This window comes from Cibotium barometz, chromosome 3 (genome assembly GCF_041138505.1).
Source record: "Cibotium barometz isolate CiBa-2024 chromosome 3, ASM4113850v1, whole genome shotgun sequence".
Lineage (NCBI taxonomy): Eukaryota > Viridiplantae > Streptophyta > Polypodiopsida > Cyatheales > Cibotiaceae > Cibotium > Cibotium barometz.
The window spans coordinates 66,826,286-66,842,167 of NC_141048.1; the positions used below are offsets into that span (position 1 = coordinate 66,826,286).

The window sequence follows — 15,882 nt, forward strand, 5'->3', positions numbered from 1 at the left end:
AGCTCATATCTTGAAACACTTAGAGGTCTAGTCAAGTCTAGTTTGTATGTATTCTAGTATACAAGAAGTTTGTCTGCTCTAGCATATGCTAGAATGCATTCTAGTATACAAGAAGTTTGTTTTGTTTAGTTTGAATGAATTTTAGCAAGAAGGAAGTTTGGCTTACTTTTTATGTCTGGTTTAATGAGTTTACCATGTATTCTAGTATACATAGAAATGGTTAAAGTGTTCTTACTTTTGCATAAGTTACTCTTTGGTTCTTACTTTTAAGTTCACTCTATCAAGTCTTAAAATCCTCTTCTACTTAGAATGACTTTTTCTTTTTCTTTTTTTGTAGTCTTTTTCTGAAGCATTTCAAGAGCATCATGATAATTTGTACAATTCCAACCACTCCACTGATGATTCTGATTATGAAGAGAATGAAGGTACAGACATAGATGACTCAGAAGAAGATGTTGAAGTTCTTGAAGAGACTTCTGGGTCAAAGTCTCAAGATGTGAGTGATACTTTGCTTTCTGGACCTGGAGCTCCAAAGTCTGATCCTTCAGAATCTTCTGGTCTTAATACCATAAGAAATAAAGCCAAAAAGTTTCATATGGTTGATGAGAGACCCTTAATTTTACTAGTGTCTAATATAGAACGTCCTCCATTAGATCCTGTTTCAAATAAGAGGCCACTAGAAGTTCGAACCATTGTCCCTGGACATGTGAGTAATCTTAAAGTAATGATGAAGGAGAAACCAACAACAAATGTTTTACCCCTTCTTGTTCTTGTGTATAAGTCTTCTTGTGTTAAGAAAGAGAGTTTTGAGAGATCAAAAATCAATCAATACAAATACTTTGTCTTGGGGGGAACTCACTCTCTCATTGCTAAAAAAGAGTTATGTGCTGAGTATCCTCATGTAGAGAGCTATAAGACAGTCCTAGCATGGGTCTATGCTGGGTTAGGTGATGATGATGCAAAGCTACTTGCCCTTGATCACAACATTGATTCCGAGATGCGACTATCCATGTCTTTCTTACAAAAGATAAGATTTTTTCACAACGAGTGGATCAATCATATTCAGCAAGGTCATAAAGTTGATGAAGCTTTCAAAATCAAGCTTTGTGAGCAAGTTGGTCTTGTCACAAAGAAGTCAAGCAAAGCTGGACGCTCTGGAAAAACAAATGTTCGAGGTCATGACAATTTCTTTCAGTTAGCCTTTCGTGATGGAGAGATATGGGATCTACAAGAAGACATTTTCAAGCTTTGGGAGGAAGGTAAAATCAAAGGGCAAAAAGTAAAGCTCCCACCTGGAAGTCAAAAGGGCAAAGGAACAGGGAATGAGGACACTTTGAAGCCAATTCCTGAAGAAATGCGTATCACGAATTGGCGAGCAATGCAAGGAATACGCGAGAAAAATATTATCATACCCATCTTGGTACGAGTGAAAGGAGGTTCTTTGACACTCGATGAAATGGCAAAGGAATTAGAACAGTACGTTGCTAATTCTTCTTTTTAAATCTACTTATTTCATTTCATGTAAAGTTATTTTTTTATTTTGTGTTTTTTTGAAATAGGCAAAAGAATTTCTTGTACATGCAAAGAATCATGATTGAAAAACTTAATTGCAAGGATTGGAATGAGGTTCAAATGTTTCATCCCATCACTAGTCAGCCAAGCTCCTTAGAGCGTTTCATTTATCTTTTCAAAAATGCAGTAAGTAAACTACATATTTGAATAGATTTTTTTTAATTTAAGTGTTTTTGAAGGTTTTGTAAAAATTTAGATCAAATATTTTAAAAAATTGATTTTGATTTTTGTATGTGTATTCTAGAATATATTTAATGTTTACTTATTTTCATTTTAACAAGTCTCGAGCACCTCGTGCTCCCATAAAGAGCATTCCTCAAGAGTTTGAGCAACATTTGAGTCGCGCAAGGGCAGAGCGGAAGAGATTAGAAGAGGCACAAACTTTGGAGACCATTCAAGAGGCAAATATTTTCATTTCTGATGATGTGTCTGCAGAACCAGTTCAATATTTTGTTCATGAAGGCAAAGTAGAGAACATGGAATCGTTTGTGACTGCACAACATTTTACTTTAGCCATTGCTGATGCTCCGTATGGATTTAAGGCACCACACTCAATACACGATGAAGTAAAGTATGGTGTAAGTGCATATAAAAGAGTCATCGACGCTTTCAAAAAGGTCACAACGGCTGAATCATGGGCACTGGTAATTTTTCATGCTCATGATCAAATCTCTGCTGCAGAGAAAGCATTCGTTGACAATCAAATGGTCCATCAGCTATGCATATGGTATGTTAAATTTCAAGCATTCTTTTGCAAGTTACAAAAGCTTAAGTTAAAGGCTAACTTTTTCTTTTGTAGGACAAAGCCTAACATCAAAGGCTATAAGCTTGACAGACTTTCTTTTGCTGCCGAGTTTGCTACCATTGGTTTCTGGTCTCCTGCGGGTCCGAACAGTAAAGGAAATTTTAATTTTGCTTCGAAACCTAACCGAACAAATATTTTTGATAGACCAGGCGTGTGTCGAAAGCTCAGGGATCTTTCTAGTGATTCAAATGAGATCATGAATCCTTATCAAAAACCACAACTTTTGATGATGGATTTAATTGAGCTTCTATCTTTAAAAGGAGAGTGGATCATGGATCTTTTTGCGAGGACAGGTAATCATGTAACCTTAACTTATTACATATTTTATATTGCTCATTTAAGTGAGCTTTACCATGTTGATTCTTTTTTTCTTAGGAACAACCACTATTAGTGCTCTTAAAAAAGGAAGGAATGTTGTTGCTATTGAGCTAGATCCAGTTTAAGTTGGTTTTATTCAACAACGAGTCACTGCAATGAAAGAATTGCCGGACGAGTTTCAAGAGGTTGGAATGAAAAACATGGCAGCAAACCCAAGAGTGGTGGATGCATCTGGAGAACCTCAGCCTCCCTTTGGACCTGATGATGAAATGCAGTTTGCAGATCTTGAGCCTTATGAAGATCCACATACTGTGGATATTGATATTCCTCTTACGGAGTCAACACCACTCATTGTAGGACGCGAGCAAACTGATGAAGAAGTTAGTCATGAAGAGGAGGAATTTCCTATGCTAGAATAGATTTAGACACTTGTAGTTTCAAACAATTTTTGGTATTTAAATCCTCATTGGGGGTGTTCAAGGATTTCTAGGTTTTGAGAGTGTCTTGAACAACATTTGTTTGTATTCAAAACTAGCATTACAAATCTTTTTGAGGAGCTTGCGTTTTGAGATTGGTTCAAAAAATTAGTCAAATGTTGTCTCTATTGAAGCATTTATAGGAATTGTCTCATAATAAGACTTGTTTTTTTAATCAATGAAGATTAATTTAATCATGACATTGAAGTTGTGCGATAAAAGTAGTTATATTTTGCTTTCTAGTAACGATAGCAATAATTTTGTATTCAAAGTGAAGCTCTTTGTTGTGAGTCTCTATTGCAACTTTTGTGTCATGTTTTTTTGTTTGAAATATTCTAAGATTTTGTAGGGATAGGCTTGTACTTAGACATCAAATAGTGGAAAATTTGGTAAATTTTTAATTTAGCGAATGAATCACTTGCAAGTATGTTTTAAGTTAAGCAAAAAAGTCTCTTTTTAAAGTTCTACTTTATTGGGCACGTCAAAGATTCTTTTGGTGCTAGATTTGGATTGTTTTTAAAGGATTTTTTGGGTCTCTCAAAACTACAACTCACGATCGGTTGTATTTTCAAATGGCTGGGTGTTACATGTTCTCGACAAAATAAGAACAAAGTTGGATCCAAAGGCAAAGAAATGTATCTTCATTAGTTATGCTTCGGAGCAAAAAGGTTATAGATGTTATAACCTTCCACTTGTGAGATGCGAGCAAGCAAAAATGTTATCTTTGATGAGATGAGTAGCTAGTATGCACCAATGATTGAAGGTAACAAAAGATATAGATATAAGAAGTAATGATGCTGCTTTACATGTAAAGTAGAGCAGCATGGATCCAGTGTTAATCCATGGTCATGCAAGTTGAGGATAGATGTAGGTACACATGTATCATGTAAAGGAATGGAAAAGCTAGATCAACCTTTTGTGCCTAATCTGTCCGTAGGTCTCTTAATGTATTATGTGAAGGGATGGAAAAGTTAGATTAACCTTTTGTGCGTAATCTATTAGTAGGTCTCCCATATGTGGATGGTGACTCTTGTGGCTCTTAGGAGCAGAGCCTTGATGAGGAGCTTGGCATTTTATCAATGATTACTCCTGATGCAAGGTGAGCTAGGACTGTTTTGAGAATACTCGGTGGTGATCATTGTGTACACTGGTCTCTACGAGGACTAGATACCTTGTTGACACATCAAGATATGATGGATATACAACCCATTATTATGCTTACATGGTTAAAACAATACAAGAATTGAAGCCCACTTGTTTTGAGCAAGAACTTGAAAATAAAAAATGGCAAGATGCCATAGATGAGGAGATGGCAATATTAGATGAAAATGTAATATGGAAGTTACTGCCTTTGCCTAAGGGAAAGAAGAGCATTGAATGTAAGTGGGTATATAAGGTCAAGTATAACTCAAATAGATCAGTGTGAGTAGGTATAAGGTAAGATTAGGTGCTAAGGGTTACATACAAATCTATGGTATTGACTATGAGAAGACATTTAGCCTACTTACCCGAATAGCAAAAACCATGAGAGCTATCATTGCTATGGGTGTGCAGAGGGAATGCTTTCTTGCACGGTGATTTGCAAGAAGAAGTATACATGATGTAACCACACCACCACTAGGTTATGAGAGTGATGTATACCCAAATGTTGTGTGTAGGTTACTTAAAGCCTTGTATAGCTTGAAGTAGGCACCTAGAGCATGATCAAACAAGATTGGGAGTCAAATATGGGTCAGTTATTCTAGCTACTATACCCTATACTTCTCTTAAAGCCACGGTCAAGAAACCAAAATAGGTGTGGATCCTAAAAGCTAGTATACCAAACCTACAATGGACCACATATGACAAGCTAGTATGGATCCTAAAGAGAGAGGGAGAAACACTAAATAGAAGAACGATCTAGCCAGATAATGATGGATAACTACAGAATGCTCCCTCAAAGTCCAAGGATACTTTCAAGGACAAAGCTTCATTTGGGTGCCAAAGATAAAGCCAACATAAGGTTGCCCAACAACAAAGCATGGGAATTAGAGTACATCAAAAATCATCATCCAAAACAGGTATGGGTACCTAAAAGGACCGATGGAGAAAGGGAAAAACTCCAAAGATTAATTTAAGACCTCCCTTCAACCTCCAGCTTGAAGAAGATTTCTTAGATCCCAACAAAAGTGTCGATTGTTAACAAGCAAACCTCACCTCAGAATGGCCCCAAGACCCTTAAGTCTTCAATCCGTACATGTGTAGAAACCTTATTTGTAAAGAGGATGCTATCACCTATGTACCAAATCATAGGACAAAAGAAGTTGTTTACCTAATAGTGACACAAAGCACAAAAGAAGGTTGGATAACCCGCTAAATAGTCAAGTCACTGGTGAAGGCCGAAACGTACCAAGGGTATAAGAGTCAAGATTCAGGTTATGAAAGGCCAAAAAGTGCCAAGTGTGAATTCTAAGCACATCACAATATGTCATTCACAAGGTCTTTTCAGTCAAGTTGCTTATGTTGGAGAGACAAGCATAACTGTCAAGTCAAGTCCTCTATGTGCAGAATGCGATAGGTATAAAGGTAAAGTCCAAGTCAAGGTCCAAGGAGTGAAGAAGTAAGTCCCACTCACACACTAATCACAGACAAAACTTAAGTAAACCTTGAGTCCAAGAGCCATACTTAGGTACATTCTTGGATGGGAGGGCACTAGCGAGAGGATGGAAGGGAACCTTTCTACTTGGCCTAATGTATGACCCATCACCAAAGAATTCCTTAATGATATCCTTTCTTCCATCGTGATGGAGTTTATAGGGTAAAAACCTCACCGATAAATTGCCCATGGACTCTCATTGAGTGTTTTTGCACCGCATATTCTATGCATTGAGTTGCATGTGAGTTACATATGTAGGAGTGCCTACATTATTACACAAGCACATGCACCTTGATATTGTTAATCGATCATTAAAATCGTCATTTTTTTAAAATTACCGCATTTCAGATCACTCGACTTTAGATCCTCCAACATCCAGATATTCACATGTTCGGATTATCCAAGTTCGAATCGCCAAACCGACCAATTTCTACCATGTGGACGATTCGACTGAGATACCTATATAATGGAGAAAGCCCTAAGCATTCTTCATTTCATTAACAATCCAAATACAAAAGGAGCCTTGACTCTACCCAAATCGCCTACCATCTAAAAAATCAACATTGCAGAGCATTAGTGCATCCTCTGCTTTGCTCAACAACCCTTTGTATCTAGCCAAGATCGTTGATTTGCATTGCATCGATGCACCACAATTTCAATCATTGTTGAAAAGGTATTTGATACTTGACACCTCTCTTCCTCTCTCCCTCTCTCTCTCTCTCTCTCTCTCATACATTGGCATAGCTCCCACGACTAGGGTTTGGTTGATACTATATGAGAGGATGAAAACTAATGAATCCCATTTGATGTGACGATTCGAAATTAATGGTTGACTAAGTAAATGCCTTATACTTTGTTGATCAATCTGAATCATAATCTCATATCCCACAAATAATGCTTCCACATACAAAGCACACAAACAATATCAAGAAGTTCTTTGTCATAGGTGCTATACTTAGTTTCAAAAGGTTTCATAGGCAAACCGCCTTTGGGACAATGTAAGAATCTTACATTCACGCAGCATAAACTCCTTGTAGTAGTTAACACCACTCTTCCTTAGTCAACACCATAAGTAGAAATGTAGCCTATAACTTTTGCATTGAAAAGATTTATCTATTAGTCAAACCAGTCACTACGAACTACCACTCAGACCTGTAGTTTGATCTAGAGAGAGAGAGAGAGAGATAGAAAAGCTACATCAACGTTTGGCAGAAGAAGCCAAACTTTGAGACATACTTTGGAAGTCAAATCCATCTCTTCTTGAGAAGAGAAATTGTAAATTTGAACGTTCTATAAAAATACTTGCAGCCCTCTGGAGATGGAAACGAAAAGGATTATAATGAAATGGAGACGAGATTAACTTTCCCACCTTAAGAGACAATAATAAACATTCACTCATCTCATTAGTTGTAAGAGGTAAAAGAATGACCATTGCTCGACCAAGTCACTATGACATGACATCTCTTATTCGTCAGCCACATACTTAACAAGTGGCTTTAGTTTCCACGGCCATGTTCTGCAGAACCGACCGTATAACAGGTGCAAAATCCTTTTGCTTCAAGGGCAGCACAGGACAATTGATTCTTACTGAACTGCTGAGAACATCAGAAAGGCAGATGCCTTGTTCATTGTGTACACGAGCTTCAGAGGCTCAAAACCCTGTTGTCTGATCCAAATCTATGATGCTACAAGCTTAGCATAGTTTCTAACAAAGACAGCTTGAGGTCTAAAAAGATATGCTGTGTAAGCAGTAAAACGGAATTCTCGTCAGCAATAGATGGAGGCCGCTGCTCAAAAAGAATCTCAAAGCATTCATGGAAACATTTCCAAGACATGCAATCCCATGATTTCTGGACTGACGCCAAATCCTTTGCATTCAGCTACCCCATGCTCCTCTGTCTATCTGCAGCTTAAGGCCCGAGGTCGTGGATGAGAGGTTGGTCTGCCGTGCATCAAGTGAGGAGACTTAGCTCGAGCTGGACCACACTTGGGTAGGTCATGAAGGTCTAGAACTTGAATGGTTCTTTGCTTTTTTGCTGTGGAAAGTTCATAAAAAAGAATATGAGCAAGCAAACAAATCTTAAAAAGCATTGTCCTAATCCAAAAACTAACTTGGCTTACCATTTTCTTCTCGCTCATAATTCACTCGTAGATTTCTCTTGGCAGCCTCCATCTTCTCATCCTTCATACCGTCGTACAAAACAAGTTTCAGATAGTGGCAATTGCAGATCAGACTGGCTTACACAACAAAGCACCAACAGACGGCATCCCTATGCTTTGAAGAAAACTCACCGAAGAAACAGAGCCAACTGAAGGCCTGATGGTATGGTTCTGTTGAGCTCCGGCTTCAACTTTCCGGTGAAGGCTATGACGGGAAGACCTTGCTTCCAAAGGCTCTCTGTACCCTCTTTGCAAGCCTGATTTCTCATTAGGTTTGTTGGTCCTTGGAGTAACATTTGATTCCTTCATATTCAATGTTCCTGTCATCTTCCTGTCAACATGCTCAGTACCATTGCTCAAGCCATGTGAATCAGGTCCTTTCTCTGCCCTTGAGTTCCCACACTTGTTTTCCAGTACAGTAGGATAACCAGAGCCTGTTGCTGCTGCACCAAAAGACCAGAACGAAATGAAAATCAGCATTTTGATAAAGACAAACAAGGCGATTAGTAGTTTGATTTATCTAGTTACAAATACTAGCTCCTTTTGTTCCAGCAGGCCCTTGCAGCATCTGACAAGGCAAATCAAGACTAGTTTTGTATTATCAGAAGGTGTGGTCAAGGCAAAGTTATAGACCTACCTGAGGTGAGAAACTTGAACAGTTTACACCACAGGTGTTGGATCAAGGCTTGCATGCATGGCTGGCACTAAATGCCCCATACAGGCATAAGATGCCATAAGCTCAAATTGGTATTATCATCAGGGTGCTTGGATAGAACAACTTTGATAGAGCTACTGTGGGGAGCAAGATTGCTGGAAGCCTTGCTTGACATCAGTAACTAATAGCGGGTAACCAAGATCCAGAGTAAACCATTCATAGACTGGATGCATGTCTTTGTATGCTATGGCTTATGGTGAGGTTGACTTGTAGTGATTCTTATCTCTTTCGTCCCTTTTTAGATTAGGGCTCACAACATGGCCAATTCTTTACAAAACCCTATCTTTATTTAGTAGCCTAGCATGACCCCTAGGATGATGCATGTGACAATGTGAGGCTAACCTGTAATCCGTGTAGCTGCATGCATGGAATAAATCACGTGAATCTATTGAATCGACGGTTCTGTTGTCAACATCCAAGGGAGTTGTCAAAAAAGACCATGGACTTTAAGAATCATTGCATAAGACTGCTTGTGGCAAAATCGGCATGTGACTCTTATTAGGAGGTGCGTGCCCTACATGGCATGACCAGAAAATCTTTTGCTCTTTCTCTAGCTGCTTTTGACAGAAGATCTTGTAACAGGTACATATAGAGGAATGTTCTTATGTGAGCTTCTGTTCAGTTTTCTCAGACATACTGCAATCTGAATAGTCATATGGGAGGCTCAAAAGTTGTGTTTCACAGTACATCGCAGTTCATTGTTATATTTGAGGATAAAATGGTACAACTGCCAATCCTGAAAAGGCTGTTTATGATAAAGTCTGGATTTCTCTGCTTGAGTTTCTATGTATAAATTAGCCTCCATCTTTTTTGCCTGAGAAACCTTCACTCTTTCAGCAAACCCAAAGAAAAAAAGAAACAGAGCAAGATAACGTACATGAGTGAACAGAACTTACATGTTCCATCGTCCATGAAGTCCCAAAGCTTTGCTCCCACATGCAGGCACCACCACCAAAGCTCAAGAAATAAGGCCATGTTACACGGAGGGCCTTTCTTTTGTAAACAAAGGCTGTTAACGAGAGAACTTATTTTACTAGTGAAGTGTTCCAAGTACCTGGAACATGTCCACAGGAGCTGTTGATGCTACTAGAAGGGCAGCTTCATCCATAGGTGGAGAAGGCAATCCAGGCGCCTCTTCAAAAACCATAGAACCAAATGCAGTTCCATCCGCTGGCTCTGACGAGAGAAATAACAGAAACAAAATGTGACTGAAAAGAAACTGTAATATAAAGAAGAATGAAGCATGCTGCGCTACATCTCAAGTTGTACAACAGGAGTACCAGGAGTTGCTGCTGCAGCAACATCTACGGCACTTCTACAGCAAACTTGAACAAGCTCCTTCCATTCCCTGTGCCAAAAAAAATAGATTACCAAGGCTCTTCCAAGGATGTTGGAAAGGACAGTGCTTCTGGGCTTTACATGGAACTGCTTCCATAGCACTTCTAAGAAGACTTAAGAAGACATAACATCATGAGAACTTAGGTTTACCTTACTAGCCGTTTTGCCAGATATGCTACCCTTGTGGAAGGATTCTTGCGAAGGCCATTGACTACCTTGCCAATCTCTGTCTCCTGTGTTGCAAACAATTTAGCTGCTGAAGCGAAGAAATCAACCCATGAAAAGCAGGAAAGGAAGCAACAGGTGAAGGTTTAGCACCTTAAGCAGATCAAAGGACAAGTGCATCAGCTCTAGCCTTTGCAAGGAGTCATAAATTTCCCTCTCTGGCTGTAGAACATCCAGAATAAATGTGTCAGGCAAATTACACATACTGCAAACTGTTCAACTGCACTGAATTCTATGCAGACATACCATATGCAAAGAGAGATCAACTGTGTCTCTAAGAAAAGAAAAGCAGAGAGAGCTCTGACCTGGTAAGAGGGGTCCTGAAGTGCTTCTTTGATGGCAAAAACGTCCTGCTTAAATAGCATTTCCTGTTCGAGCTCTCGTGTGAGCGCCTCTGCCTCATCGAAGCTCCCGCTACAAGCTAGCAGGCCCTGCTGCCTCTTGCGCTCTTCTTGAATGATGCTAGCGCAAAACAAAGCACTAACCTGGTGCACACCGGCGCTCCCAACACTGTCCGTGATCTGAGGTACTGTCTCCCGGTCGCAGGTCCTCAGATCAAGCTTTTCTGGGGCGAAAAGCTTTTGTGCAAGGCCATCCCTTCTTGCAAAAAACTCCTGCGGATCGTCCCTGTACGCTATCGTTAGGGCGTGCTCGCATACTGTCCACAAGTCCACTCCTGCGCGTTCGAAGAATTTGCTCCAATCTTCCATCGATATAGCTAGACTCTGCTTCTTCTGGCTTTGAATCAGAGATAAAAGGACGCGAGGAGATTCTGCTACGGTTTCGTGGAGAGTTTTAGAGAGACGATGTGCGTTAGCACATGTGTTGATGAGAGAGAGAGAGAGAGAGAGAGAGAGACAGACAGACAGACGGCGATCGGCGCAAAAGCCAGCTCTCTCTTCAACTCTGGTGCAGAGAGGGTTCCAGACGCTGCGAGTTACGGCTTCGAAGTTGACGCTGAAACACAGTGGCCTCTCCCTTGCACAGCCCAGCTGCCACGTCGGAGGAAAACGTCCCTACGCCCTTTTGCCACGTGGCTAACATCCAGTTACCAACCAGCTATACCGACCATTGTGGGCCAGTCACCCTCTTTCTTTTTAGGTGCGGTTCACGCGGCTGTATAGGACATCGGAACTAGAACTTGCCCCTAAGCTTTTGGATTTCCAGCTATCCTCTTTGCCCTCCCTACTTCTTAAACGGATGTGTTCATAGGAGACAAGTGAGAGGAAAGTGCATTTCGAGCTCTCGTCTTTGCCTCCCTACTTCCTTCCACTTGTGAAACATCTTGCCCAACTATGAGATGTGTTCACACGAGAAGCGTGAGCAAGGAGTGGGGAGTTATCAAGTTCATTTTAAGTATTAGTGCTGGCAGCCAGCAAACTATATATTTTGGTTACCTACATTTTATGGGTACACTTACCTGCATTAGTTTAATCGACTTAGCAAACATTGGATGTGTTAAAGAAAAAGCACACTACATTACTTTATTTGGAAGTGAAGCAAACTCTCAAAAGAGTTACCAAGCTTAGCAAATGACATATATATACGTAGGTGTGTGTGTGTGTGTGTGTGTTGTGACAACTTTGATCTCGGGAGAATCATAACCTCTTGCTATGAAAGGTTGAGGATGAATGATTTTTCATCCTTGCACATTGCCGAGAGTTTTCATGACCAAACAAAATACTTGTTGTGAAATGTCCCCAAGCACAAGCATAACAGTGACATCAAATCAAAACTAGCTTCCATGGAACAACGATGAGAAGTTTACCCTTGTGTAAAAGGTCAAGTTTGCACAAACTCAATGTATAATGTCTTTATCTACACCATGCTTTTGGAAGGAAGATTCAAGAATTAAAAATGTAAGCAATTATGCTAAATGAGAAGTTCATGTTATCTTTCGTGCAAGAAAGTGGTTGTTTCGTAAGGTCGTACAACCATTCCATTCCACGTTGAAATCTTGTTCCCGCATGTACTTGTCAATTCAGGCTATGACAATTCTTATCTTTGGAGTAAGACATTATTTGTTGAGGTTTCTTTATGATTAATTTCTATTAATAGGATGCTATCCACGGTTAATCTTAATGTCTTGTGATGGACTCAAGTTGTCCCCCAAATTGGCAAACCCTCATCCTTTAACTAATGTATCTCTAGGTCACAAAGGTAGACAGCATGATTTGTAGATCTCCAATGTTCTTGATAATGTTCGAAGTATTTAAAGCCATTATTTTGTATTTGGCCCTCATGGACATTATTACTCTCTCTCTCTCTCTCTCTCTCTCTTTTTTTTTTTTTGGAAATCATGACTCACCTATAACCCATGAGTCTCTCTCTCTCTCTCTCTCTCTCTCTCTCTCTCTCTCTCTCCTCCCCATGTGTGTGTGTGTACCCATGGTGTGATGTGTCATGTATAACTTTTCCCTTTCAAAAGAGATTTATGTAAATTTAGCATACAACCTATGTTTATTATTATGAAAGAGAAGAGTCAAGACTAGATCAACTAAATACAACATGGAAAGCTCAAAATAGATAGATGTTTGAACAAATCAAATTGAATTTCACATGCAAGAGCCTCTATGATTAAAATCTCATTGTAAGATTCTATTGTGCATTCATCACTTTAGTCCTATAGTTTTGGAAGTCATGATTGAGTTAAAAAAAAGTTACTCACTTTAGCAAAAAAACAAAGATATGTTTATTTCTATCATAATATGGCCTATAAAGGCTCTTTTCTCCACCCGAATATTTAAGAGAACAAATTATGGGCATGGATGAAATAAAGGTTGTTAGGGAGGGCCAAAAGAATAAAGTTATATAGTGAGCATGAAAGTTGGAATCTAAAATAAAAGGTATTCCAACAAAGCAAAGCAAGGTTGATAAAACATACACATGTGCCAAGATGCCAATGTGACTTAATATATAGAAATGCCAATAAACAAAAGTGAAGAAGGCATACCATGATTTCTTAGATTGAAGAATATATGATTGATGGTGGATCTAAGGAAAAGACAACAGTACAACTATTAAAATCAAAAGGTCTTTTATTACAACTATGATGAATATAATATTAAGGAAAAGACCACAGTACGACTATTAAAATCAAAGGGTCTTTTATTACAACTATGATGAATATAATATTAATGAAAGACCCACTTTCTCCATTAACGGAAAGACATTACCAAACAAAATACATGCTATAAACAAGGGCCATAGATGCCATAAACAAAATACATGTCATAAACAACGGCCACACTAAAAAATGGGTTTAATGAGCAGGTCTAGAATTCGGACCAACAATCTTGTGGCCATAGCCATAAAGCAGCACACATTCCTTGAGGTTGTCATCATGGTCTCTAGCTAGGAAGGCATGATGCCTAAAAAGTGATATGATATGTCTTATTGTGTTGCAATAATAACCACTATCACTTACTTGTACGTGAAACCAAAAAACTATGTAATATAGTATATCACTACACACCACATTTAGCGCACACACGTAAAACCAAAAGGTATGTACTATAGTATATCACTATGCAGCATGCACGCGTGCACACACATGCACACACACACATACAGACATATACACATGCATGCACACACACACACACGCACACACATTTCTTTCTAAATATAATTTGAAGTTTGTTTGTTTGTTTTTGCTATAATTAACACACTTGAGAATTTCTCTACTCTTGAAAGCTAGAATCCCATTTCCATAGACCATATTCACATTAAACTATGGTTACCCCCAAGCCAAAGCCTTTTCACTAGGATGGTGTTTAAATACACGCCTTATACATTAAAAAAATATATTTTTAGTGCATGTGTAGGATTAGCATGATTAACCATAATCCCACCTTTATCAACATAAAAAATCTCATTTTTTCTAATCACAACACGATATGATTGATCGTGGGGTGCTCCTTTCTCTTACCACCATCTCTATGCTACTTTAGCTACCCATTTTTCAAGTTTCAACATTGTGGCCCCCACAAGTTAATACAACCCTTTCGATAATGCCACCTCCTACATAACTCTCCTTTAAAGAGAAGCACCCTTTTATGGACCCCTGTATGGTTGTATGGTGGTGGCTATCCTATACATTCTCTCCAACAAACACCTCACCTCTACTCAATTCATAGCACCTTAGCCATGACTTTACTATGGTGGTGGCTATCCTAGGCATTCTCCCCGATAAACACCTCACCTCCACTTAATTCATGGCACCTTAGCAGCATGACTTTCTTATGGTGGTGGATATCTTAGGCATTCTCTCCAACAAACACCTCACCTCTACTAGATTCATAACACCTCTACTAGATTCATAACACCTTATCATGGCTTTACATGTCATGGGGCTAGACCAACTAGTGTAACACCTCCATGATCACACTTTATATGAACCATTATTATCGAGTACAAAGCCACCTAGTGGTAATCTACATGCCTTTAATCATAGGACTGCAATATGCAAGGCTGTCCACTTTGGAGAACATATCCTATTGCAAGTCTGTCCACTTTGGAGAACATATCCTATTGCAAGGCTATCCACTTTGGAGGACATATCCTATTGCAAGGCTATCCACTTTTGAGAGGACATATCCTATTACAAGGCTGTCCACTTTGGAGAGGACATATCCTATTACAAATACATTTCAATGCTAATAAACTATGGCCTTCAAGACCACTCATGTTTTTGGTATACTAATGCTAATAAACCTATGCAATCTATCATGTGAGACTCATCTGCCTTCATACTAGTCACACTGTAACTAATATTATATTATGGTAATGCTAATAGACCTATATAATCTATTATGCAGGACTCATCCACCTTCATACTAATCACTTCAACTAATATTATATTATGGTAGTAACAACGCCTAGTGCTTGGATATAATTGAATGTATGATGTCCATGTCATGGTTTTGTAAGCCATTCTTCCACACACTACCAATACTCACATATGTAGATTATAATTAGCATATTGAATTGTCCAATGGATGATGTGCATACACTCAATGTGTTTATTCCACATCTCATAGAAGGGCCATGGCGAATGTCAACCCCCCTATCCACTTCACGGGGCTCACAACTCTCCACATAACTAGTAATGGACACCTAATCATTCTAAATGTTAAGCATAGCCATAATGAGCAATGTATATTGAGACACTTAAAGTTGTGTGAACACAAATGTTAAACTAGAATCACATGCCTTACCATGGAAATAACAATGACACAATTAATACCTATTGTACATAAGTAAGTAAATATAATTAGATTTACTTGTTAACCTAGTCAATGCCTTGACTAAGTCAACAAGAGTCAATGCAAGTCAAATATCAATAAGGAAGCAGTCTCACACTAGTGATGTGAAGGATGCTAGGCTCATCCATAGGAGCAATGTGTGATCAAAACGATTGAGCACACAGGCCACCTCTAACTCATAAACGTGCAGCCAAGATGGGTTCACATAGTGCAAAGCTCTAATTCTGAGGTAAAATGTGCTAAGTAGAGATGGAGTGAAGGCATAGATCAACCAAAGATGAGTTCCTAATAATGCCCAAAGTCCAAAACCCAAGTGCATGACAGAAATCCCCTTTTGGCCTCTGAGCTTCATGTTAGCTTTGATGGAAGCA

General features: G+C 39.0%; 1 protein-coding gene across 2 annotated transcripts; it reads right to left on the reverse strand.

Annotated features, from left to right (window-relative positions):
* Window positions 1-7,182: 7,182 nt before the first annotated feature.
* On the reverse strand, window positions 7,183-11,201 carry LOC147640434 (putative mediator of RNA polymerase II transcription subunit 26b). 2 transcript variants are annotated; one of them, XM_086780492.1, is made up of 9 exons: window positions 10,550-11,201; window positions 10,338-10,406; window positions 10,170-10,252; window positions 9,962-10,029; window positions 9,736-9,857; window positions 9,578-9,605; window positions 8,099-8,406; window positions 7,928-7,988; window positions 7,183-7,842 (listed from the first exon to the last, which is right to left on the reverse strand). In XM_086780492.1, exons 1-9 carry the CDS (start codon window positions 10,952-10,954, stop codon window positions 7,706-7,708), a joined length of 1,281 nt encoding a protein of 426 aa, XP_086636618.1. In that variant the 5' UTR covers window positions 10,955-11,201; the 3' UTR covers window positions 7,183-7,705. The 2 variants fall into 2 exon arrangements, with proteins under 2 accessions (XP_086636618.1, XP_086636612.1); XM_086780486.1 differs by having other exon boundaries at window positions 8,099-8,409.
* Between the last annotated feature and the right edge of the window lie 4,681 nt (window positions 11,202-15,882).

Bases quoted from the DNA above. Each gene is read 5' to 3' on its own strand.
- LOC147640434 (XM_086780486.1), bottom strand. From the start codon at position 10,954: ATGGAAGATTGGAGCAAATTCTTCGAACGCGCAGGAGTGGACTTGTGG. The intron at 10,030-10,169 runs GTAAACCTAAGT...TTTTTGGCACAG, and splicing joins CTGGCAAAACGGCTAGTAAG to GGAATGGAAGGAGCTTGTTC. The intron at 9,858-9,961 runs GTACTCCTGTTG...TTCTCTCGTCAG, and splicing joins TGCTGCAGCAGCAACTCCTG to AGCCAGCGGATGGAACTGCA.